The sequence below is a fragment of the Ictalurus punctatus genome, chromosome 22 (genome assembly GCF_001660625.3).
Source record: "Ictalurus punctatus breed USDA103 chromosome 22, Coco_2.0, whole genome shotgun sequence".
Lineage (NCBI taxonomy): Eukaryota > Metazoa > Chordata > Actinopteri > Siluriformes > Ictaluridae > Ictalurus > Ictalurus punctatus.
Genome location: NC_030437.2, coordinates 7,420,223 through 7,443,821, shown reverse-complemented (window position 1 = coordinate 7,443,821; position 23,599 = coordinate 7,420,223). Strand labels below are relative to the sequence as shown.

Sequence of the window (23,599 nt, the reverse complement as noted above, 5' to 3'; positions counted from 1 at the left end):
CCGATCCCGTTGACTCCAGATCTGGCGTTCTTAGTATCGTCCAGCGCCAAGCACCATGGCTTATTTGTCAGGATGAAACACCATGTCTGTGCACACACACACACACACTTATATGAGATTGTGAGAGATGTCACGGTGCTGCAGGTATCTATTGGAAGTTGTTTCCCGACCGGGTGTAACATGGCGCCCGGCCTCCTTGGCTGACACTTCATTACGGCCCCTCTCATTGCCGGTGGCCTCGCTTGGCGTCTGAGTTGATGAAACCTAATGGATAACAGCGTTTCAATTTGAGAGAGCTAGGGCTGTTCGGCGGCCTATCTTAATCTCCTTCAATTATGGCGCAAATCTTGAACATCCTGGAGCGGGCCAGCTACGGTGACCCGTAAATAGGTTGGAGGCTCGGCATGAAAGTGAGGCGCACGCTCGCTCGCTTCGTCTTCTGCCCACTAACTTTCATGATGTACCTGCTCTGTTTATTGAATTAGGTAGGTGCACGGCCCACCCCGGTGGAGGTCGCGGAGAAGCTGTTGTCACGTTCAAAACTCAATGGATTTGTGTCGCGTCAACCGGTTCCTCTCTCCGTGTCCCTCCGTCTTCTTTCCTCTCCGTAGGTCTCTTGTCATGGTCTCAGTTCTCGAACACAAAATAACCCTTTAATGCGGAGAGAGGCTGAGAAACTACCCGGACTTGGGTAATAGTCCTTGAATTACACAACCAAGGGTTTTCGTTTCAAGACATGGACTCTTTGATTATTACTTGTCCATTTGGAGCAGAGGGTGCGGACCAGACGGAGAGAGACGAGACGGTGGTTTTAATGGGGGAAAATGTCGTAAGGACGGGGCTTTGTTCGGGTACAACACTCTTTGACATAGGGTCTATATCCTCCAAGCTGCACAAAAGACAAATAAGAGGCTCGGACGCATTTCTCCAGATATCGGAGAGGCCTGTTATCGTGGCTTGAGGGCAGGAGAAGCAGAGGAAGTGGAAAACAAAACAAAAAAAAAATTGTGTGTGTGTGCCCTGCTGGTCAAAAGAGCTATGTCCTCCAAAAGTTATCTCAGAACATGAGATTCATCTGGTGCATGATGCATGAAAAGCCAGAGAATAAAAACATCCTTTATATAGAGAGCTCTCTTCAATATGTCCTTCACTCAAAACAAAGCATCCATGTCTAATAGAGAGATCTCTTTATCAGAGCACAGAAGGGGGGAAAAATAGAGAGAGGCACGGATCCAGGAGTACATTCAAAGCATGTGTTTGCGTTTATTGATTTCAGGTGAAGTGGCGTGCTTTTCATCAAGTCTCAATTAATCATCTGGTCTCAATGTTAATAGTATTTTAGGCATTCTAGGATGAGAAAAGATCTAGATGCAACAGGTTACATCAAATGTAGACTGGAGTCTACAGCAACAAGAGGTTCTTTCAAACCCAGAGAGCCCATTGAAGATACATAGAAGAGATACACGGTGCCGTGTGTGTGTGTCTATGTGCGCATGTGTGAGCCCTTGGGCTGTGCATTGAGCAAACAGATGTAAAACAGTTCGAAATCAAATGAAAACAAAAGCATAGATTCGGCGCAGTTTGTGCGATCTCTGAGCAAAGACGCTGAAGTTCAAATCAATATTCAGTTTGAGATCTGTGTTGAGAGGCTCTGTGTGAAAAGGGTTGTTTTTTTCTCCTCCCCCCCCCCCCTCCCCCCCTTCCCCCCTTCCTGAAGAGTTGCTCAAGGACAGGAACTTTGTGTGCCAGCATGTACTGTATGTGTGCATGTGTATGGATTGAACAAGACAACTTGAACCTGTGTGCCGTGTCATGCATGGACCTGGAGGTGAAAGAAGGAGAGCCAGACCCTCAGGCCACTGAACTAAAAGAGAAAGTTCAAGTTTTCTTTTAAGCAAACACAAAGATTGAAGCGGACACGTGACTGCCCGGGCCACTGACCTGCAGGCGTTGAGTTTCAGCTTCTCCTCTGTTTCACGGATCAGGACCTGGAGGTCCGCCTCACCCGATACACTCAGCATGCTCGGCACCGGCAGCTCCACGAAAGCATGGTCATGTGGAGAGTCACCCTGCCGCTCCATTCCTCTGCCTGCGGAAAGAAGGAAAGGAAAATATTTCATCTCGAACACATAAAAGCATCCCTTTTCAAAGAAAGGATCTTCACAAAGCGTATACATGCCCTAGGGGGAAGGTCCAGTGTAGGATAAAGGGAAATATTCTTCTTGAAAGTTTGCCTGTGGACACGATGTCTTTGGACGTAGGACAGGAATTTAAAAAATATATATTATTTGCTATTTGAATGTCCATGTTTTTTAAGCAAAGCAAATCACAAGCATATTTTAGTGCACTTATTCTGATACTCCTCTGCACACCCCACATACATTTTGGGACTTTAAAAAAAAAACAAAAACCAATGTGTAATTTTTGATACGGTGAGGTATTTGGAAGGAGTCTCCAGTGTCAGTGCTTTGTACCAGTCAGAGTGAAGGCTATAACTTTATGCTAGCGGTTAGCACGTTTGGGGTTTGATTCCAGCCGCCGCCCTGTGTTCGTGGAGTTTGCACGTACTCCCCGTGCTTCGGCGGTTTCCTCCGGGTACTCTGTTTTCCTCCCCCAGTCCAAAGACCTGCGTTGTAGACCATTTCCAAATTGTCCGTAGTGTGTGAATGTGTGTGCGATTGTTACCTCCGATGGGTTGGCACCCCGTCCGGGGCGTCCCCCGCCCTGTGTTTCCTGGGATAGTCTCCAGGCTCCCCCGAGACCCTGTGTAGGACAAGCGGTACAGAAAACGGCTGGAGCTTTCGTAAAATTAAAAATGAAACACCCAAAACTGTATACGGGACCGTAACGGAGACGAACTGTATGTCGATACGTGAAATTCTGGAGGGAACGTCGGACGGCGTGGCATCGGGACGTAATGACGTGCGTCGTTAATCCATCTATGTTCTATAACATATTTACATTTACGTCCACAGACTTGCAGGGGCTATAATAATAAACCAAAGGCCTTTACGTATGAGAGTCATTGGGTTTCCAATATCTGTGATCATAACTGTTTTTAAACCTGCATCCGGAATATTAAAAAAGCTGTGTGTTAGTGCTTATAGTCTGTGTATATTATGTGGATATTTAAATAACCATTCGCCAAAACCAAACCTAATTCTGGATTCGGATTCAAAGTAACTTTCTGCATTTGATTTGCTAAATGATTCTTAGATCTTTGAATACACTTTAGACGTCAGGCCTGTCACAATAACGACTTTTGTTGGATGATATATTGTCCCAGAAATAATTGAGATTAAAGATATTATTGTCATTTTAAGACCATTTTTATGCCAATGATATAATGATAATATAATAGCATAATAATGCAAGTACAACCCTTTCAAAGAGCCATGAACTTTTAATTCTTCTTTTTTACCTAACAATCTCTCCCTCTCTTTACCTCCCTCTCCCTCTCCTTCTGTCGAGCCACACATGATTTTATGGAGATGCCAGTGATCCTGACCCTTACTGCTCTCTGGACCTGCCTGATCTATCCTGATGCTCTTCCTCTGGATGGCGCTCTCATCAACTGGAGGCTACAGCTTGGAGATTGCTGAGGAAGGTGCCACTTGAAGTATCTTGGAAATGGTTTTGGACGTCGATTCCACATGGACGTTCTCGCTGTGGTTGCTGGGACTACGGTTGCTGCTATGGCCTTAGGACTGCAATTACCACATGCAATAAGTCTCCTTTAGTGAACAGTGGACTAGTTCAACAGACTTCATATAAAAACCATAATGAACTTTCTTTTACTCTCACACTATCCGTTGTTACCCAGATGAGGACGGATTCCCTTCTGAGTCCGGTTCCTCTCAAGGTTTCTTCCTCATATCATCTCAGGGTTTTTTTTCTTGCCACCGGCTCGCTCATTAGGGATAAATTCCCACACTTGAAATCTGTATCCTGTGTTTATATGTTTCCGTAAAGCTGCTTTGAGACAACGTCCATTGTTAAAAGCGCTATACGAATACAACTGAATTGAATCAAACTATTCAGACTTTGGAATTGGAACGTCAGAACAATAGTTCTGACTATGACGGGATTATTTGAAACACTAGGGCTATTCTTTCGAGATTTTTCTTCTTCAGAAAACATGCTTAGTGTATTGTTAATATCTCGTGTGTCGCTTGTTTTCAACGGTATGTTTTAATTAAAGTCCGCGCTGGTGCTTGCGCCACATTTTAAATTGAAATTCGACGAACATTCGAAGTTCGAGTTGTAATTTGACAGCCCTGGCGCAGCTCAGGAGCGGCGTGAACGGCTAAAATGTCGGTGAGATTCGTTCTTATGTAAACAGACACGCATGTAAACACGACGGACAATGTCGAGGTCGGCAGAAACGATCGAGGTCACGTCCGTATATTGAGTTATAGTGATTCGCTTTATAAAACCTGTGTGTCAGATGATGTTCATACAGTCAGGGGTGAAATAGCTGTGAATAGCTGAACTCAGAAAGCGCATTCATGTCGCTCTACTGTACGTCCGTAGAGGAATCTTATATCTACTGCAACATTTACATTTACGATTATTTATTCATTTAACAGACGCTTTTATCCAAAGTGACTTACAAATGAGGAAATACAAGCAAAGCGCTATATCAAGCGGAGAACGATACAAGTAGTGCTACAGTACAAGATATATAACTGAGTTCTAGAGAAGCAAAGTCGAGGTGTAAGAGCCAGAGTTTTTTTTTTTTTAAAGGATAATATGGGGTTGGTATTTTAAGGGTTAGTTACGTGCTCACAGAAGAGGTGGGTCTTTAGCTGTTTTTTGAAGATGGTGAGAGATTCTGTGGTCCGGATTGAGGTTGGAAGTTCATTCCACCGCTGAGGGACGGTTAGTGTGAACGATCTGGAAAGGGACCTTGAGCCAGGCTGAGTAGGCTCTACTAATCGAAAATCGATCGCAGATTGCGTGAGGGAAACGTGCAACAATGATGTAATTGACTTAGCTTATAGGCAGGCATTGAGAAGAAACACCTATTCGCTGTAATCGATGGCTGATTACGTACACTACTCTAAAAGCTGATCGAATAAGTCCTGGGTCCTACACAGTGGCTTGTGAGATGCGATCCGGCGAGACGCGGCCGCCGTGAACCACCTGGACTGAGCTGCTGGTTGTGTTATGTAACTCTTACAAGATGGCTCAAGCCAGAGTTCTCAATCTCTCTCAGCCAGGAACGAGTGCGCATCAATTTCCAGCTGGGCTCGACGGTAATAAATGCACGTACCAGTGTACGAGACAGCAGAGAATCGACCGACGGCATGCTGCTTGCGCTTACTTTAAATAAACAATCTATCAGCTCTCCGCGCACAACACGCTCTTCAATGCAAAGCAAAGCAATGTGCAAACCAAGCGTTTGAAGGCTTGAGGAGGGGGAGAGAGAGAGAGAGAGAGAGAGAGAGAGAGAGAGAGAGAGAGGGAAAGAGATAGTATCAAGGGCATCATCACAAGCCAAGTGAGTATAATAGAGAGTGTCAGTGTCAATTTGGCTTTGCTGCCACTGCTTTCCCCTTCATCTGGGCTGATTTTAATAATCCCTGTCAAACTCCAAACAGCCTGCGCCACATCCCTGACACGTCACTCTCTTCTCTGCGCACAGACAGAAATCTCAACATTAATTTAGCTCGCACAAAGAGAGAGGCTGCCCAGCTGGACAAATATTATTTCCCTCACTTGACAGATTCAGCAGTTAAGCTCGCGCTTTATTATTTTCCAAACTCCATCCCAGCCTCGAGCTCGTCTTCCTGTGTCTGCTGGGAAGACAGAGCAGCTTCAGGATCTCGGAAGGGTTTCGTGGCCCAGTATTAGGAACTACAGTGTAATTACACTGGGACCGAGTGCGTGCCTGCGCGTTACAACGGGATGCGCATCGTCGCCGCCGTGTGATCCACATGAGAGTTGTGGGAAAAGTGTCAGGTTCAGCCTGTCACCACACAGGGCCTAATTAGGCAGATGCTCCCTCCATCTTCTTTGTCTTGTTAGCTATTTCCAACTCAGATGATGTGAAGTCCCAGAGTCGCTCGGAGAGCTGCCACAGGAGAGAGAGAGAGAACCTGAGCTGCAGCTCTGGGTGTGGGTGTGGGTATGTGTGTGTGGGTGGATGGATGTGTGTGGGTGGGTGTGTGTGTGTGTGTGGATGCGAGAGGAGAGACATGGGGCAGATGGATTCTCTCAGTGCTTAACGAGAAACTCTCTACCCAAGCTCACAAACTGGAGACGATGTGAAATATTTAGCAGCTGAGTGAGAGTATTGGCATTTTAAAAGCCCTGATGACCTGCTCAGTGAAATTGTCCAGGTTAAAATAAAAAATTATATTATATTTTGTGTATATATATATATATATATATATATATATATATATATATATATATATATATATATATATATACACACACATTCACGTTTGTCTTCTTGTTATTATTATCTTTGTTTGCTTTTTTTGTTTATTCGCTTAAATCAGACACATAAAAACAGAAGGCAAGATCAAGCAAGCTCCGCAATACTGCTTAGAGCTTGCGATTTTTGAAAATTACAGCAGATTTTCCGCAGATCTGGGCCGAGACGCGTCGTGTGACGTCATCACAACGCGCGTTCGGCCTGTCTCATTCCACTTTATTACACATGACCTTTATTTATGGACTTTAACATTGTGAATTCTTTATATTTCCGGATTTCTTGAGTTAATACCGAAGTCTGGTGAAAATTTCATGTGAATAGCCTCATTGGAAATATATTTACTGGAGAAAAAAAAAAAGTTGATGCGTTCAATACTTATTCCCCCACTGTGTGTAGCTTTCCACACAAAAAAAAAATTAAATAAATAAATAAAACCTCCGCAAAATCCTATACGGACTGCCAAACCGTGGTTTCTAAAAACTTTTTGGTTTTTAACAGAACACATCTTACTTTTCGTAGTTGTTTTTTTTGTGTGTTGAAATGATAGTGCTCATGCAGATCACGCAGCCACCATACAAGCGTTCCACAATGTTTAAAATAAAAGCTGCAACAGCTCTCTGAAAAGTAAGAGATACCACAAACCCATTTCTGTTAAGATACTGACATCAACCTATACGTGATCCTGATCTGATCCTGGTATCCTTGTAGGAACCGCTCTCTCTCTCTCTCTCTCTCTCTCTCTAAGATATGTTATGCAAATCCTCAGAGACGTGACCAGTGCTCACATGCAAAATATGAACTGCGTCAATTAATACGCTCCATGCATAAAACACGTGAGTATATGGAGTGAGAAAATAGGTCAAAACCGATCCGTGCAATATCGTTCCCGAGACCAAAGCTCAGTTTCGAACACAAGAGATCTTTATTTACAATCCCTCACATCGCATTACAAGGATGGACTTCAAGTAAAATGACTGCATGATATTTTGCTACTGCGACATCGGTCACGGCTTTATGTTGTGGTCAGGGTTGCAGTAGATCCCAGAAAGACTGGGCATGAGGTGGAAATACACCCTGAATGGACCACACACACACACACACACACACACACACACACAAAAAAAAAAATATATATATATATCCTCATTCACACCTAAGAGAAATTTAAAGTAGCCAAACCACCTACTGGCAGATTTTGCTGCATTCAATTAGCGGTCGTAACTCGTAATTCCCAACCTCCGACTAGGAAAAACAAACAAGCAACAACAACATCAACAACAACAACAACAAAAACGCCACCTCAACTCAGAATTCTTACTCAGGATGGAGCGTTAATGGCTGAACAGTAAACAAAGCAACACTTCTTAACTTTAAATGAGTTTATATATATATATATATATATATATATATATATATATATATATATATATATATATATATACGCACTACCGGTCAAAAGTTTAGACACACTCATTTATTTTTCTTTTTTCTCCCCACATTTTATAATAATAATAATAATAATAATAATAATAATAATAATAATAATAAAGTCATCAAAACTCTGGGACCATGGGAATTATGTTGTGATAAAAAATCCTAAATAAATCGAAATAATTTAATATTTTAGCATCTTCAAAGTAGACACGCTTTTCAGATTTCAAACATTCACAGATTTCAAACATTTAATCTTACACCTTCAGATCAAAAGCTTTTTAACATCATGAGAAACATTTCAGTCGAGTGTCCACAAACTTTTGACCGGCGGTGTACAAGTATTTTCTTTAGAACAATCAACAAACGGACATACTCTGACTATACAGTTGGCTGTTTTGAGGAGGAAAATATACATCACTCATCACAGTTAGCTGGCTAGTTTGTTGCTAACAAAAGACCAACACGGAGGAGTCTGTGTTTCTTCCCCACTTTGAAGCCTGAAAGCATGGAGGGTCTACAACTTGTGTAATTCTCTCATATTTATTTAATATGTAGGTAAGAGAGCCATTTGAATTTGGTCCAGCTATGTCAATCTTATGTCAATCAATCAACCAATCAAAGTACTTGACTGATTTCAGCTTGACACTGTCTATACACACTACTCATTAACTCATCAAAGTGACAAAGATTTCCAGAAGTGGAATGGAGTTTGATATGGAATGTTTTCATCTCACAGATCATATCTCTGTCCTTGTGTTTTAGTTCCCTATGTGAATTATAATAAAGCACTTATATATACAGTGGTCCATTATATTCATCATGACACAAACCCACTTTAAGGCAAGCGAACAGGATCGTTTTTTAAAAATCAGCAGATATCACAACCTATCTCAGTCAGCTGATGAGTGATAATCTCCTTTTCGTATTGGAACGTTTCCCCAAAGCGCACATTTATTTACGCAAATATCGTTTTATCGAATACAGTGCGTACATTCGCTAGTCTTTTCATCTTGTTAGAATGAAATCGTTCATTAAATTTGACTATAAAGTTTGTCGGGAATCGATTTTTCCCTCATTGTTCGAACATAAAGCCAGCAATTCTAAATAGTTTGGGAAATTCCTCTGTAATATCCTCCGAATCGAGTGTAAGAATCAGAGTGAAACTTTCACGAACGCAGAGAGAACCAGTCTTCTGCTTCTGAAAAAGTGTTTTCAAACACAAAGCAAAACAAAAAAGTATCTTAGAATACAATGCGGTTTGTTTTTAAAGTGTTGCCCGTCTAGTTAGTGCGATTGAGAAGGTTTATAACAGAAATTGACACGTATATAATAATGATATTAAACCGATGTATGGCAGGACACACGTTTTTCAGGGACTTATAGTACTGTGCAAAAGTCTTAGAAATGCTGTAGAGCAAAGACGCCTTCAAAAATAACGAAATGAAATGTTTCAACGTTTTTAAAAAAAAATAGTATAAAGAGCAGTAAACTGTAATAAATGAAACAAAGTCTATATTTGGTGTGACGACCATTTGCTTTAAATATATATATATATATAATAATAAAGTAGTCTCTGGTAGAATTAGTGCAGTTTTATAAGGAAATGAGCTGTAAGTTTTATTGAGCATCTCGCAAAACAAGACACGGTTCTTCTGGAGACTTTGACTGTCTTATTGCTTCTTATTTTTGCAGCAAAATCCAGCAGCCTTCATTAAGTGTCTTTTGTCTGAAAAGTGTCTCTTACCACTTACTATGCTGCTTTCTTTACTGACATACGAACATTTTTCGATAACATTTCATTTTGCGCTGGAAAACTAATGTCTGGAAATCTAAAATGTTTTTGTACTGACCCGATAATGTAGAAGTCCATCCATACATTTTCTGTATGACACTGGAGCCTATCCCAGAGGACTCGGAGGACACCCTGGACAGGATGTCAACCCATCGCAGGGCACAATCACACCCATTAACACACTACGGACAATTTAGAGATGCCAGTCAGCCTCCAAAGCACGTCTTTGGACTGGAGGAGGAAACCGGAGTACCCAGAGGAATCCCCTGAAGCACTGGGAGAACATCTAAACTTCACGCATACAGGGCGGAGGTGGGAATTGAACCCCCAACCCTGGAGATGCGAAGAAACCAGCATGTGCTAACAACTAAGCAACCGTGTCATAGAATTTAAAATAAATAAATAAATAAAATAAAAAACTATAACAAAGTTTGTGCTAAGGTGCCTAAAAGACTATGTGTTATGACGCCAGTATCAAATGGGCGGAGCTTAAAGCATATGCAATTTTTCCCGACAATCTGAAATGACCAAAAATGGTCTTTCTACCTGTGGTGTCTTGCTTTAAGCATTATTACTATAAAGACCTACCTTACAGACCAGTCAGAGTGGTAGAATAGTTAATCCAGGAGGAGGGTTATAATCCTTACCCTCAGGGTTTATTTTCATTTCACAGTGTAAGTTGGTGAATATGTCCAAGCTACTGGGTCAGGATGCTTGTGCCGTACTGGTCATACTGGAATACCTGTCGTCTAAATAATCTGGACAAGATAAGTGACAGTGGAGGAAGTCGTGGACTCTCAGTACATCAGATGGGTAAGTTTGTGGGAAACGCTGAGCAAGTTTAGTGGCTTTGGGGGAAAAAAAAACATATATAAATATATAAATAAATAAAAAACAAACCAAAACAAAAAACATTAGACGCTTTTCCGTGCTTGATTAGCATAAACAGCAAGCAAAGCGACTTCAGTTTGTCCCGGCAACGCAAAACAACCTCTCTAATACACGAAACTACAACAAATCCTGCGATAAACACGCTCTCTGCAGCGCCTCTTATTTATAAACAGTGGGACAACGCTCCATTAAAGCGTCTCTGACAACCAGCAGGAAGTAACGCTAACTCCATCCCAAACATACCTTCTAGAAAACCTCTAGTGTACTACATAGTGCGCGTAGGTCAATGCTTTACACCCTAAGTAGTCCGCTTAAATAGGTACTGTGTTGCGGTTTGAAATGACAGCCACTTAAACTTCCGCCTTGTGGAACAATCCAACTCACAAAAAATACAGGGGGAACCCTCGTGCCTCGTTCCTTATATATGAGAGGCAAAGACTTTAACTTTTATGTTGAATGTTATTTGAATTTCATTTTACAGCTCGTGTTTTAAAAAACAAACCTTATTCATTTTATCTAGAGGAGAATGTGAATGTATTTTTGTAGTGATAAAATGTCGTACCTACCTCTTAATAATACGATAAGGCGGTCCGTATCGCGGGTGTTTTCATATGAGTAAAAACACAGCTTTGGTGTTGTTTTTATGAAACTATTGAGATGTTTGTTGTTGTTTTTTATTTTTATTTTCTAGACGTTGTGATAAATATTGACAACGTCTAGAAATACACTTTAGGGGCATGAGGTGTAGTATATAATGGATATTAGCATTGAATTGCTCAGGAGTTTTGGCGTGGCTTGTGCCTGAGACAGATTAGTGTTTTTCGGCGGCACTTCACACAGTGTGTGTTTACACTTTCTCCATTTCCGCTGGGGTTTATTTCCACCCGGAAGAGCAGGTAAATACAGTGACAGCACACAGAACTTGCATCTCTTCTCTTTTTCACAAGTTACCCGCAGGTCCATTTAGTTGGTTTCACTTTCATCTGTAGGCTGCTTTCTGTTCCTCGAAAGTGAAACTTATTTATCAGTGTTTTTGTTTGTTTGTTTGTTTGTTTGTTTGTTTGTCAGTTTCAGTTTGAAGTCTCTGTGGGTCAGGATGCTGGGAAATCAGTATGTGTTTCAGATGTCAGGACTGAAGGATCTCCAGCAGAAAGCAGAGCTGCTTTGGGCCATCAGGAAGCTCCAGGGTCACTACATCGGAGGATCTGTAGGTGTTTACAGAACCACAGAAAAGTAGCATAGGAATGAGACACACACACATACACACACATACACACACATACCACACACAAGCTTAAAGGTGCAATAGTTGATTTAATAAAAAATCCTTACTTGTACAGATAACCTGGAAAATACGTAGAACATGCAAAACAGCAACAACAAGGGGTAAAGCTGTGGGTTTGGCAAAAGTTTATTAAATAGCTGAGAAAACCCGTTTTGAGAACTGGGGCCGGTACCATGAAGCTGGTTGAAGAAACTCAGGGTTACGGGATTAGTTTCGAGTTGACAAAACCAAACCGATCCAATCAGGCTTTATTGGCACCATGACGCTGGTTATCACCATACTCCGTCCACTCAGGCTTTGATCCGTAAGCTACGATTAGTCCACGAGCGCGTGCACATAAACGCACCTAACGGCCAATAGCAGGTGTGCACACTTCCTGCTGAAAAGCAGGAAATGATTTTGTGGATATATGAGGAATTTAAACCTACACTAACTGTAAAAAATGACACCGCTGCACCTGCTAAAGCTCGGGAACGTTGCAGATCGTGTAAATGCGTTTGAAAAGTTGACTTTTATAGGCTCACGATGAGAAGAAACGGATTGAAAACCAATAACCCCAGCATCTTTCATTTAATGTAAAAGTAAATTGTTCTAATGAAATGTTTCTCTGCGACGTGCTCTTCTTACAGTTCACGCTTGGGAGTTGAATTAGTCGCGGCACTTTGCTCACAGCTGATCGGTCCGAGTCGGGTTCGAGTTCTCGTACCCAGAACACCACCTGCCCCGGAGCAGGTGGTTACTATGGCGATGAACACCGAGCCACTTTCATGGTACCAAAAACCCAGGGGTTGGCACAAACTAGACTGAAACTTACCTGGCTAGCCACCTAAACCGGCTTCATGGTACTGACCCCTGATTTCCGGTCTGGAATGCTTGGTCGTGTTTGGATACGTCTCCTGTCAGTCATTTCATAGACATTCCATGGGCTACATAAGATCCTGTAGGTGGAGCTTCGTAAACATGGGCGGGAATCATTCAAATGTAAAAACCCACCAAGCCACCTAATCTCGGGGAGAAAAAATAAACGAATACTAATCGCACCTAATGTGCCTTTAATGCTTTTGTTTAAATTTAGAGGGAAAACAAAAACTATTGCTACATCCCATTTCGCCCACTTCTACTATGTACTAAAAGTACGTACTCTCTTTTTTTTTTTTTGAAGAAAAAGTACATGCTTTTGAGTGTGTATTAAGAGTATGCAGGTACTGGGACATACTAACTCGTCATGTAAAGGAAGAGAACGTGGTTGCCTAGTTACACACACTGTCACTGTAAATAAACAGTAAATAAACCTTATATAATTTATACTATAGAAATAAATTTACCATTCACTCAATGTATTTGTTTTTTCTCCATATTTCATTCACACCTCTCTAAAATGCACCGTGTTTGCAGGTTAAATTCGGCGAAGCGAAACGTCACAAAGCTCCTCCTCCTCCCTCGCACAAGGAGTTGTGGGAAACATTAGCTGAAAAACGTGTCCACGGAGCCACGCTTCGAAAATCTACCAGAAATAGTAGACCATCCGGGTAACTCTGGGATTCTCGTTTCATCATACTACGATTAGGCACACGCTCATTCTCATCTCGGGTACCGATTAGGACGAGACTAGGCGAATTGGGACGCAGCAAATGTCATGTATAATCCACATCTTTATAGAAGACTTTGCAGCACGGCACGTCTATAGGGAATTATTAGAAGTGTAATAATGCTGCGTATCATATCGCTCGCTACGAGGATCTCGATTCGATAAGCACGGTCAACAGGCTGCGTAGTAAAGTAGACAACTCCATCATAAATTACGGCATACATCGTGTATAGTGAGGGGACTGTGCGTGTCAGTTGTGCGGTTTCATAATTCTTCATTGTGTTGCAGGTTTATAAAGAGGCAATGACGCATCTCATCATCGCTAAGCCATCAGCGAGCGAGAAGTTCCTTGCAGCATGTGCCGCAGGTTAGTGACGACAGCTGTGGCGATTATAAGCGCGTGACAACGTGAGAGACTGTAAATAAGTCCTAATATTAAAGGAGTACTCGAATCTCTCGTTCCTGCCAATATGCTGTAACTGCACTTACCATGAACAAGAATTTTTTATTTTTTATTTATTTATTTATTTTAACTACACATATCCCTGTACTGAGAAAAGAACTGAAACCTGTTTCCTCAAAATATGCTTAAGTCTCAATCAACCAATCAACATTTGTGCAAAAAATATTATTTGGGCAAACCTATTTGCTGCTTAAGCTCTGAATCTACATCGTGTGTGTTCAGAAATGGGACAGCTTGGTTAGAGGAAAGAGTTTGTGGTTATGTGTTCTCAGCAGTTTTTGCTTGATTCCACATGGGTACCGCAAAACATGGGAAGAAATAACCGGAAATACTTTTTCTTGTATTCCAGTGATGCTGGAAAGTAAAGGTACGTTCACACGCACAGCGATTTTATCACTGCAAGTCGCCAGTCGCTGTACTGTGAAGTCGCCAGTAGGCGTTCCTACTACTGGTTGCCATAGTTTTTATAAGTGGGTGGCGCAACTAGCGTTTCACTTTTGACAACAAAACGGATTTCTTGCCGCCAGAACGAAGCATTCAGGAGGGAGAGGGTTTGTATTTAAAATTCACCAGGGTATACAGTATGCATCATATCCTACGAGATGAATGAGGAGCAACGTGAGCTCTTTGCCACCGCGGCCATCGGCGAAAGCACGAGCGCCGGACTGTCTGGGTCCACGGGACAATTCGGACTCGCAGGCAGCATGGCGGATCATGGATCACGCGTGCTCTACTGTCTTCACTCCCATCGGTAGTCCAAATTTGCATAACTTTTCTCAACTTTGTCGCATCGCCGCACACGCCCATGTCTAGTCGCTCGTGTTTGCCGGAAGTCGCCAGCTCTCATTGAAAACGAATGGTCTCCGGTCGGTTTGGCGCTGCGAGTCACTGTATGTGTGAACGGAGCTTAAGGACTAAAATACAACCGTGTGTGCTGTTATAAGAAAATAATCAAAGACTGGGTGGTATTTTCCAATAAAGTTTTATTTCTTACATTCCAACTAAAACACAGCCTGAAGTGTGTTTTACACAGCAATTTACAAACACTAACGATTTTTTTTTTTATTTGTTACCGAACACCTCATTCCTTTTTATCTGTTTCTAGTTAACGTTTATAGTCTAAACTTTTCCGTTTGAATTTCAGTTCGGTTTTATTTGTATAGCGCTTTTAGCGATGGAGATTGTCCCAAAGCAGCTTTACAGAACTATATGAATTCAGGATGTAGATTTTAAATGTATGAATCTGTCCCTAATGAGACGATCTGGGGAAGAAACCTTAAGAGGAAGCAGACTCAAAACGGAACCCGTGCTCATCTGAGTGACAACGGATAGTGCGATGATAAATAAATAAATCCCTGCTTTAAAATGCACCTATTATGGTTTTGAAACGTGCCTAATTTTGTTTTAAAGGTCTCATACAATATATTTACATGCATCCAAGGTCGAAAAACACTTTAACGTGCTCATAATCTAAATTGCAGCATCACCTTTTTTCCCCCCCAGTGTCACAAACGACTCGTTCTAAATGATTCATGATTCAATGATTCTGTTCTGATTGGCCAGATGTCCCAGTCTGTTGTGATTGGTCTACCGCTGTCAGCGTGTATCAAAAAGGAAACGCCCACTACCATAACGAGTTTTAGCTCCGTCTGTCAGCGAGCAGACGATGAAGACCAGAGGCGGGGCTTTTTGTTGCAAACCTACGTAGGTTAATACAGGAAGTAAAGTCTGGAGTCACTAACGACTCGTTTCAGCTGTTCAGAATCGATTCCTTCTTTTGGGAGTCAATAACTCCTTTTGTCATGCGCTTTGATTTTTTTAAACCTTGCAGACGTTTTTACATTCACAAACCGCTCTATAACACACTACATGAAAGGTAATATCTGAAAAACTCTAATAGGTGCGCTTTAACTGAGCACTACATGGTCAAAGAGTGCATAATTTTATACTCTGTTTAAACAGCTTTTCCCTCACCAGCCTCTTCTTGTACCCAAATTCCTGAGAAATCACAACGCCCTCTGTCCTGAAGACTTTCCAGCCCTTTGGAGCCCTGCGTTTGAAAGCCGACACTGGAGACTCCTTCCAGTGGGCTACATAAACCTTTCCATACAGAAACCATCACCAGATCACCAATTATTTTATTTATTTATTTACTGATTTTAATCCGTTCATGTGAAGTGGCCATTATACACGTCCTTGTGTGAGCTCTTGCTATAGAGATTCGAGCGAGTGCTTTAATATAAACCTGTGTAACTGTTAAACAGTCCCCTATTTTAAACACTTCCTGACATAATGCAGTCCAAAGGTATGGAGTAAACAGGTTTTTAGTTCTTTTCTCAGTGTTATGAAACATCTTGTTATTCTTGCCCATGGGGATGGATAGGTTTGAAATTCCTTTAATGCTTCTTCTCCATAGTAATTCACTAACCTGTTCATGCTGTACGTTTTAGGGAAATGGATAGTAACGCCCCAGTTTGTTCTGGACAGCGTGAAACACAAGGCATGGCTACCTGAAGCCTCATACGAGTTAAACCTCACAGCGAATGGTCAGGCCTCTGTGATTGCAAACCCTCTACAGAAATGGAGGAAGAAACTTGCCCAAGGCATCACGTCTGGAGCTTTTCAGGTCAGGAGTGTAGTGTTGCATAATTTACCAACCGGATGAGAAGCAATCTAAGTACAACTGTTTCATGGGTCTTAAAATGTCATGTCTTTTTTTTTTCCCCCCTTAATAGAGTTGGGTTGTTTATCTTGAGATTGAAGATCATGTTAAGAGAGCCAGGTTTGAAAGGTGAGGACCTGAAAGAACTATAATTAAAAATATCTGTCTGGAAATGTGTTTGTTCAATATGAAAATGGCATCAAAATGATTTTAGCTGCAACGTATATATACAATCTGGAGTCTCTCCCTGTCTCTCTCTCTCTCTCTCTCTCTCTCGCTGTCTCTCTGTCGCTCTCTCTCTCTCTCTCTCTCTCTCTCTCTCTCTGTCTCTCTCTCGCTGTCTCTCTGTCGCTCTCTCTCTCTCTCTCTCTCTCTCACTGTCTCTCTCTGTCCCTCTCTCCATTTCTCTGTCTGTCTGTCTAACTGACTGTCTGTCTCTCTCTCTCTGTCTCTCTCTCTCTCTCTCTGTCTCTCTCTCTCTCTGTCGGTCTCTCTCTCTCTCTCTCTGTCTCTCTCTCGCTGTCTCTCTGTCGCTCTCTCTCTCTCTCTCACTGTCTCTCTCTCTCTGTCGCTCTCTCTCTCTCTCACTGTCTCTCTCTGTCCCTCTCTCCATTTCTCTGTCTGTCTCTCTGTCTGTCTGTCTAACTGACTGTCTGTCTCTCTCTCTCTGTCTCTCTCTCTCTCTGTCTCTCTCTCTCTCTCTCTGTCGGTCTCTCTCTCTCTCTCTGTCTCTCTCTCGCTGTCTCTCTGTCGCTCTCTCTCTCTCTCTCACTGTCTCTCTCTCTCTGTCGCTCTCTCTCTCTCTCACTGTCTCTCTCTGTCCCTCTCTCCATTTCTCTGTCTGTCTCTCTGTCTGTCTGTCTAACTGACTGTCTGTCTCTCTCTCTCTGTCTCTCTCTCTCTCTGTCGCTCTCTCTCTCTGTCGCTCTCTCTCTCTCTCTCTGTCTCTCTCTCGCTGTCTCTCTGTCGCTCTCTCTCTCTCTCTCACTGTCTCTCTCTGTCCCTCTCTCCATTTCTCTGTCTGTCTCTCTGTCTAACTGACTGTCTGTCTCTCTCTCTCTCTCTCTGTCTCTCTCTCTCTCTGTCGCTCTCTCTCTCTCTCTCTCTCTCGCTGTCTCTCTCTGTCCCTCTCTCCATTTCTCTGTCTCTCTCGCTGTCTCTCTCGCTGTCTCTCTCTCTCTGCAGAATACTGAAAGCAGGCAAGGCTGTGCTCTGCACTGATAAATCAGCCACACAAACTATTACACATGTGTTAACCAATGAAGGATCCAAACCCTCTCAGAAACTCGCTGCACCTTATTTCAGCATCACCTACATTGCTGAACATCTCTTTGGGGTAAATTATACTCCTCATATCAGTTACTATATTAAGCAGTCCATACAGAGTTTTTTATTTATTTAATTTTTTTTTTGTGATTTTTGCAGGCAAAAAAATTTGCCATGCAACTTGCAAAGTTTTTTGTGCTTTTTGAATTGGCGAAATCGCAATCGGACGAAATTGTCTTGCTCGGCCTTTCGTAGCGATTTTTGTTGCTAAACCAGAGCTTTTAGTCGTGCTCATGTTCGACGCACGTGACTTGAAGAGGGCTTTGGCAGAGTGCGCGTTGTGACGACGTCACATGACGCATCTTGGCCCAGATCTGAAATCCTGTAGGGACCGATTACAGTAATACCACAGCACTGTGCAATTCTCAATTCGGATTGGTCAGAAGATGTTCTGAATATATTTACCTCGTACCTCCGGGGCTGGGGGTTCGAATGCCACCTCCAAATTCCTGTGTGCGCGGATGCATGTCCTCCCCATGCTTCAGGGGTTTCCTTCACCAGTGCAATGACATGCGTTGTAGGCTGATTGTCATTTCCAAATAATCCGTAGTGTGTGTGTGTGTGTGTGTGTGTGTGTGTGTGTGTGTGTGTGTGTGTGTTTGCACCCCATCCAGGGTGTCTTCGCCTTGCTCCTCCATGACCTTGTATAGTATAACCAGTACAGAAAATGGATGGATGGTCGTAATTGTTTGGCTACTTCCTGTAGAGTATAGGGAAATAATCAACAATGGGATGGTGTGAAGTAGATTGAAGAAAATGTTGGTAAATTGCCGTGGTGTAAGAGGAATACAACACTGCACGCCGTGTGATGTTTTATACCTCACGTAACTCGCTGCCGTTAATACATAAAGCCGTGTAGATGTATTTGAATGATATGACTAGGTAGTTTGTTCATTCATAAATGTAATATCAATCGGTTGGCGCAGTGTTGCATCAGCCCCATATGTGAAGACCCGGTCGTAAGCTCCACGTTCTTGTTCCGTTACAGCCGTCGTGCTCGGATTTGAACTGCTCCATTAATTTGAACAAACCGAGCCAGCAGGCGAGCTGTGTTCGACCAGAGGTCATGGAGTGCAGTTCTATAACAGTGGAGGATGAAGCAATGGATGTTCCTGACGATTCCTTTCTGTTAAAGCTGGAGGAAACACTTAAAGACTACATCACCAGAATGGAGGTGAGCGCAGATTTTACTGATCCAGCCATCGTTGTAAGTAGTTCAATAATAATTACTTCTAATTACAACTTTTCTCACCGTGACCTTAAAGCACAAGAGGTAATTATAGTCCTGTTATAAATACATGACCTTACGATCACCTCTCGTTACAGGTGCAGAAAAGAAAGCTGCTGAGAGTGCCAGGGTTTTGTAACTACTACACTCCCGTCTTTCCAACGCAGGTGAATAAATTTCACAGAATCATATTAATACGTCCAACATCTGCCAGTCTCGCTGCAAGGCAAAATGAACATTCGGCTCATCCACCGACTCGGGTCATTCAATTTCCTTTGTGTCACTTCTAGCGCTATTAGTCACTTCCTTTTTGTGACGGATACATTATATCCAAGTCACCTGATTTTAAACAAGGTGCTTTTATTGGTAGCTTTGTGATTGGCATGTCCATTAAAGAAACACCGGTGTCCGTATTCTCTGCTTCCTGGTCACTGTGGGCTTTACTGCACTGCTTTAACCTGTGTGACTGACACCGCCGTGCTGACCCTGCTGTTCTCCGTCCCCTCTCATTTCCTGCCTGTCTCTTCTCTCTCTCTGTTGTTCTGTGCAGGTCGCAGTGGTGGATTTCAGTAATGTTCAGAGCCTGGTGGAGTGCAGCCTCTTTCCCCAGGCCCTGGAAGAGGTGCAGGGTCGTCTGAACCCCGGCGTGCTTCCTCCAGTCTCGGTGCTCCACGTGTGCATGCAGCATGCACTCCATGTATGTACACACACCAACTCCACACCCAGGATATAATACAGAGTGAACGGAAGTCTCTCGGTAAACAAATGCGTTCGATGGCAACGGGAATCTGGAAGCGATTCGTGATTTGAATTCATTTCGAGTCAGGGTGCAACCGTGTGGTCTGTAGAATAAAAATCTCGATGCCGCGTAAGACATTTAAGGTTTTTGACCTGTCACCTGCATAATATTTACATAGGCAAAAAGTCCACATTCAAATGTTTAAGGTCCCGTGTCATTTAGCACAAGTCTGTGTAAGTGCTTGAGAAAGAACAAGGACTCAAAATGAATTCATTTGTGTATACTATATTTTCCAAATTTTTTTTTTTATACAGTACTGTGCAGAAGTCTTGTTCTATAGCAAATGATATAGAGCAGAGATGATTGATAATGAAATGTTCCTAAATTTACATTTTTTTTTTTACTAAAATAGCACTACACGGTAATAAATGTCGATATTTACATTTACATTTATGGCATTTGGCAGGCGGCCTTATCCAGAGCGATTTACATTTATCTCATTTATATAACTGAGCAGTTGCAGGTTAAATCCTTGCTCAAGGGCCCAAGTGGCAGCTTGGTTGTATTTGAACTCATGATCTTCTGATCAGTAGTCCAATGTTTTAACCACTGATGTACCACTGCCCTATAGGTTTGATGACCCTTTGATTAAAAAAAAAAAAAAAAAAAAAAAAACCATTTCCAGTACAATTAGTGCAGTTTTATAAGGAAATGAGCTGCAAGTTTTATTGAGCATCTTGCAGAACCAGACACGGTTCTTAGGGAGACGTTGACTGTCGCACTCGCTTCTTATTTTTGCAGCAAAATCCATCAGCCTTCATTGTGTCCTTGTCTGAAAAATGTCTCTTACCACTTAATCTGCTGCTTTCTTTACTGACATACAAACATTTTTCTGTAACATTCAATTTTGTGCTGGAAATCTAATGTTTGGAAAACTAAAATGTTTTTGTACTGACTTGATAGTGTTTGAGTCATACCATAAAAATCTATAACAAAGTTTCTACTAAAAAAAAGAAAGAAAAGAAAATAGGGTGCGTAAGACTTTTGCTCAGTACTGTGTGTATATCTATATACTGTGTATAACAAAGGGATGCTACAAGTATGTAAACAGCTGACCATATCCAACACTTGGCTTTGTTCAGACTTGGTGTATTAACATCTGTTTCGAGTGATCTGAAGTATTTTCATGCAACAACGTGTCTTCACCGTATCTGCGGTCACGTTCGGTCAGTAGCAGGATTGGCAATCCTCCGAAAGCAACCCGATGCTGCGAAAGCAGAACCCTAGGCAATACCAGACAAAATCTCAAACAGCCTTATAACAGCTTTACTCATACTGTCTTTGGCTGTGCATCATTCCGTGCAGGATTGGCTCATCTAATCACTGTTGCTTTCATCAATCACACATACAACATGGTTTCACTGCATAGCAAGAGATGTCAGAGTTTCCTCACAAACACAGCGGTAATGAAACGGTCTACATTGTGCAAGGCTACAAAGTCCAATATTTTTGCATGTCAGATATCTAATAACAGTGTGCGTTTGTAGTTCGCCCGTACATTTTGAGTTTCTAGAACATGGTTCTTAAACGGGAGTGCTAAGCTCATGTCGAGATTTGTTTGCGTTTTTTTGACGATTAAGTGCGTTGACAATTGACACATTGCTGTGAATGAACATACATCCCAGACCACCTCCCAGTGTGTTTGTATGATTGGATTGGACTCTGGTAATACCCGTATTTAGCACTATACGCTTGTAATCCAATCTTTCAGGGCCGATGTTAATACCAGATCTGAATGGGTCCTTACTGAAGTCTGTGCTGAATTTTAAATGGCGTTCTATTAGTGAACTACATGCGTGCTACAACATAAATACATTCTGCTCTACTTCCCATGTAGTGAGCGTATATAGTGAATGGGAAGCTTTTCAATGACACTTATACCTGGCCGACCTTTTCAGTGTGTTTTGTTCAGGACACCGGGTTTCTTTCTCTTCCCGGACGTTCCATATTGTTGTATTGGCTGTGCCCGATGTTCGTGCGATGCCTCTGATTTGATTTTTCCCTCTTTTCTCAGCTTGAAAATGGTTTGCTTTTCTCCCATAGACAGCTCTCTGACCTTCATGTTGACTTACCCTTTTTAACAACAAATGCAGGCTTTACAGGTGAAACGGTTGTTTATAGTTTAAACACACGATCTAACAAGAAACACCTGTCAGTCACATGCTCCAATATTTTTCGCTTGTGTTCGGTTATTCCAAACCCAACCGATTAGGAATATAGTCAGTTTCTCCTGCCTAACTTTACTATCATTCAGGCTTATCTCATACGCAGTATTTTCCTCTAGAACTCTCCATGCGTGTAAAGTATTCATAGTGTTCAGTTCAAGATCCTGTAAAAGCGCAGGTATTCTTAAAACAGTGTACGCCTGTATGCCACATTTTCCCGCAGGGTGAAGCAGAGCCGTACTTCTTCAGCATGTTCAGCATTGTTCTGAACGACATACTGTGTAATAACCCTACATGGAGCTTTCCTGCAAGTGTCAAGTACTTCTCGCAGATCCTGCAGTGTCCAGAGTGTAAGAAGGGGGTGTGGCCGTTCCTGCAGACGTCTGTGAGGTACCGAATCAAACAAAATCTCACCGACATGTCGTCATTACCATCAGAGTGGATTTTGGTTAACAACAGCACTGCATGTTATTTCTATTTGAATTGTTATTGACTCTGGTGCGCTCAGTTTATGAGATTTAACCGTCTTTGATTTAATCGCATAATCTGACAGCATAATTAGTTATTTCTTTATTTTATGTTTGTTCGTTTGAATCGTGGTGATTTAGTTTATCCCCGTATCATAACAGAAAGGTAACTTAATGGACCTCTAAAGGAGTTTATCATCTTGTTTGGTTCTTCTTGACTTATTTTTTAAGGTTCTGCTTGGGGAGCACACTGACCTGTCACATACTGCCTAGCCCCGCCTCAACAGAGCTTCTCCGTTTCCATGGCAATCTGCAGGCGTTCATTCTCAGGCTGTTTCAGCTGGAGCTGCACGCCACGGCTTCAGCGTAAGCGGCCAAAACATTTCAGGACGTGGAATCAGTCAGCTTAATATTTATAAATGCGATAAATTAGTTGTGTAAATAAAATAAAAAAATATTCGAGGAAGCAATTTGTAGAGCATTCTGTTGCCTGTGAGGTAGAAATAAGTTAAAAAACATGGACACGCATTCCACTTCCCTCACTTCCTTTTGTTTGTAAAAGCTAAAATGAAAAAGGAGCAATGGGAAAATTTTTTTAAATAATTCCACCCTTGCACAAAAAAAAATGTAAGATGAAAAGCGTGATTAAAATGAGACGGAGGATCAATAAGAAACACATTTCCCTTCAGCTTTGTGCGCTCCCTTTGCAAATGTGTTTAAACAATTAACATAAAAATTAGCATTGATGCAAGGCAAAGTTTGAACACATGCATGGCATTGGATGAAAAGTTTGAAGCTACTTTAACTATTGGAGATTTCACCGCTTCTGTTACTCAGTGTAGCTCCTTACACCAACGTAAATGGCCAGTAATGCCACTAGGGTTTTACGCACACTCCTAGCTAGACCTTCAAATATGTATCCTTTGCTAAACATTGGGAAGCTAGGCTAGCTTTAAAGCTTTGTGACTTCAGAAACAATCTTTCTAAAATGATTAGTAAACTTTCTCAACTGCATGAAATATTTTATTTATTTCTTTTTTTTTTGTAGTGTCTT

At 42.0% G+C, this 23,599-nt stretch overlaps 2 protein-coding genes across 10 annotated transcripts in view; one reads left to right on the top strand and one right to left on the bottom strand.

Moving 5' to 3' along the window:
- The window catches only part of kiaa0825 (KIAA0825 ortholog), a 137,684-nt gene extending 127,292 nt beyond the window's left edge, over positions 1-10,392 (bottom strand). For 3 of the 6 annotated variants that reach the window (XR_006980854.2, XR_006980855.2, XM_047149792.2), the window contains exons 1-2: positions 10,260-10,392; positions 1,942-2,089 (exon numbers count right to left, since the gene is read on the bottom strand). Coding sequence is in view for 4 of the 6 variants with exons in the window: in XM_047149792.2 (XP_047005748.1) it covers positions 1,942-2,081 (140 nt within the window). In the remaining 2 variants the exon portion in view is untranslated. Of the gene's footprint in view, positions 1-1,941; positions 2,090-2,685; positions 3,486-3,526; positions 3,796-4,789; positions 4,927-10,259 lie in introns of those variants that run through there. The other 3 variants (XM_053674274.1, XM_053674275.1, XM_053674273.1) reach the window with 3 other exon arrangements.
- Positions 10,393-10,402: 10 nt separating this feature from the next.
- The window catches only part of slf1 (SMC5-SMC6 complex localization factor 1), a 44,361-nt gene continuing 31,164 nt past the window's right edge, over positions 10,403-23,599 (top strand). Inside the window, exons 1-11 of one of the 4 annotated variants that reach the window (XM_053674277.1) lie at positions 10,403-10,484; positions 11,631-11,769; positions 13,724-13,802; positions 16,349-16,524; positions 16,634-16,689; positions 17,746-17,896; positions 18,875-19,060; positions 19,213-19,281; positions 19,665-19,811; positions 22,302-22,468; positions 22,777-22,911. In XM_053674277.1, coding sequence (XP_053530252.1) covers positions 11,659-11,769; positions 13,724-13,802; positions 16,349-16,524; positions 16,634-16,689; positions 17,746-17,896; positions 18,875-19,060; positions 19,213-19,281; positions 19,665-19,811; positions 22,302-22,468; positions 22,777-22,911 — 1,277 coding nt within the window. In that variant the 5' untranslated portion in view covers positions 10,403-10,484; positions 11,631-11,658. Of the gene's footprint in view, positions 10,485-10,957; positions 11,459-11,630; positions 11,770-13,723; positions 13,803-16,348; positions 16,525-16,633; positions 16,690-17,745; positions 17,897-18,874; positions 19,061-19,212; positions 19,282-19,664; positions 19,812-22,301; positions 22,469-22,776; positions 22,912-23,599 lie in introns of those variants that run through there. The other 3 variants (XM_053674278.1, XM_053674276.1, XM_017451437.3) reach the window with 3 other exon arrangements.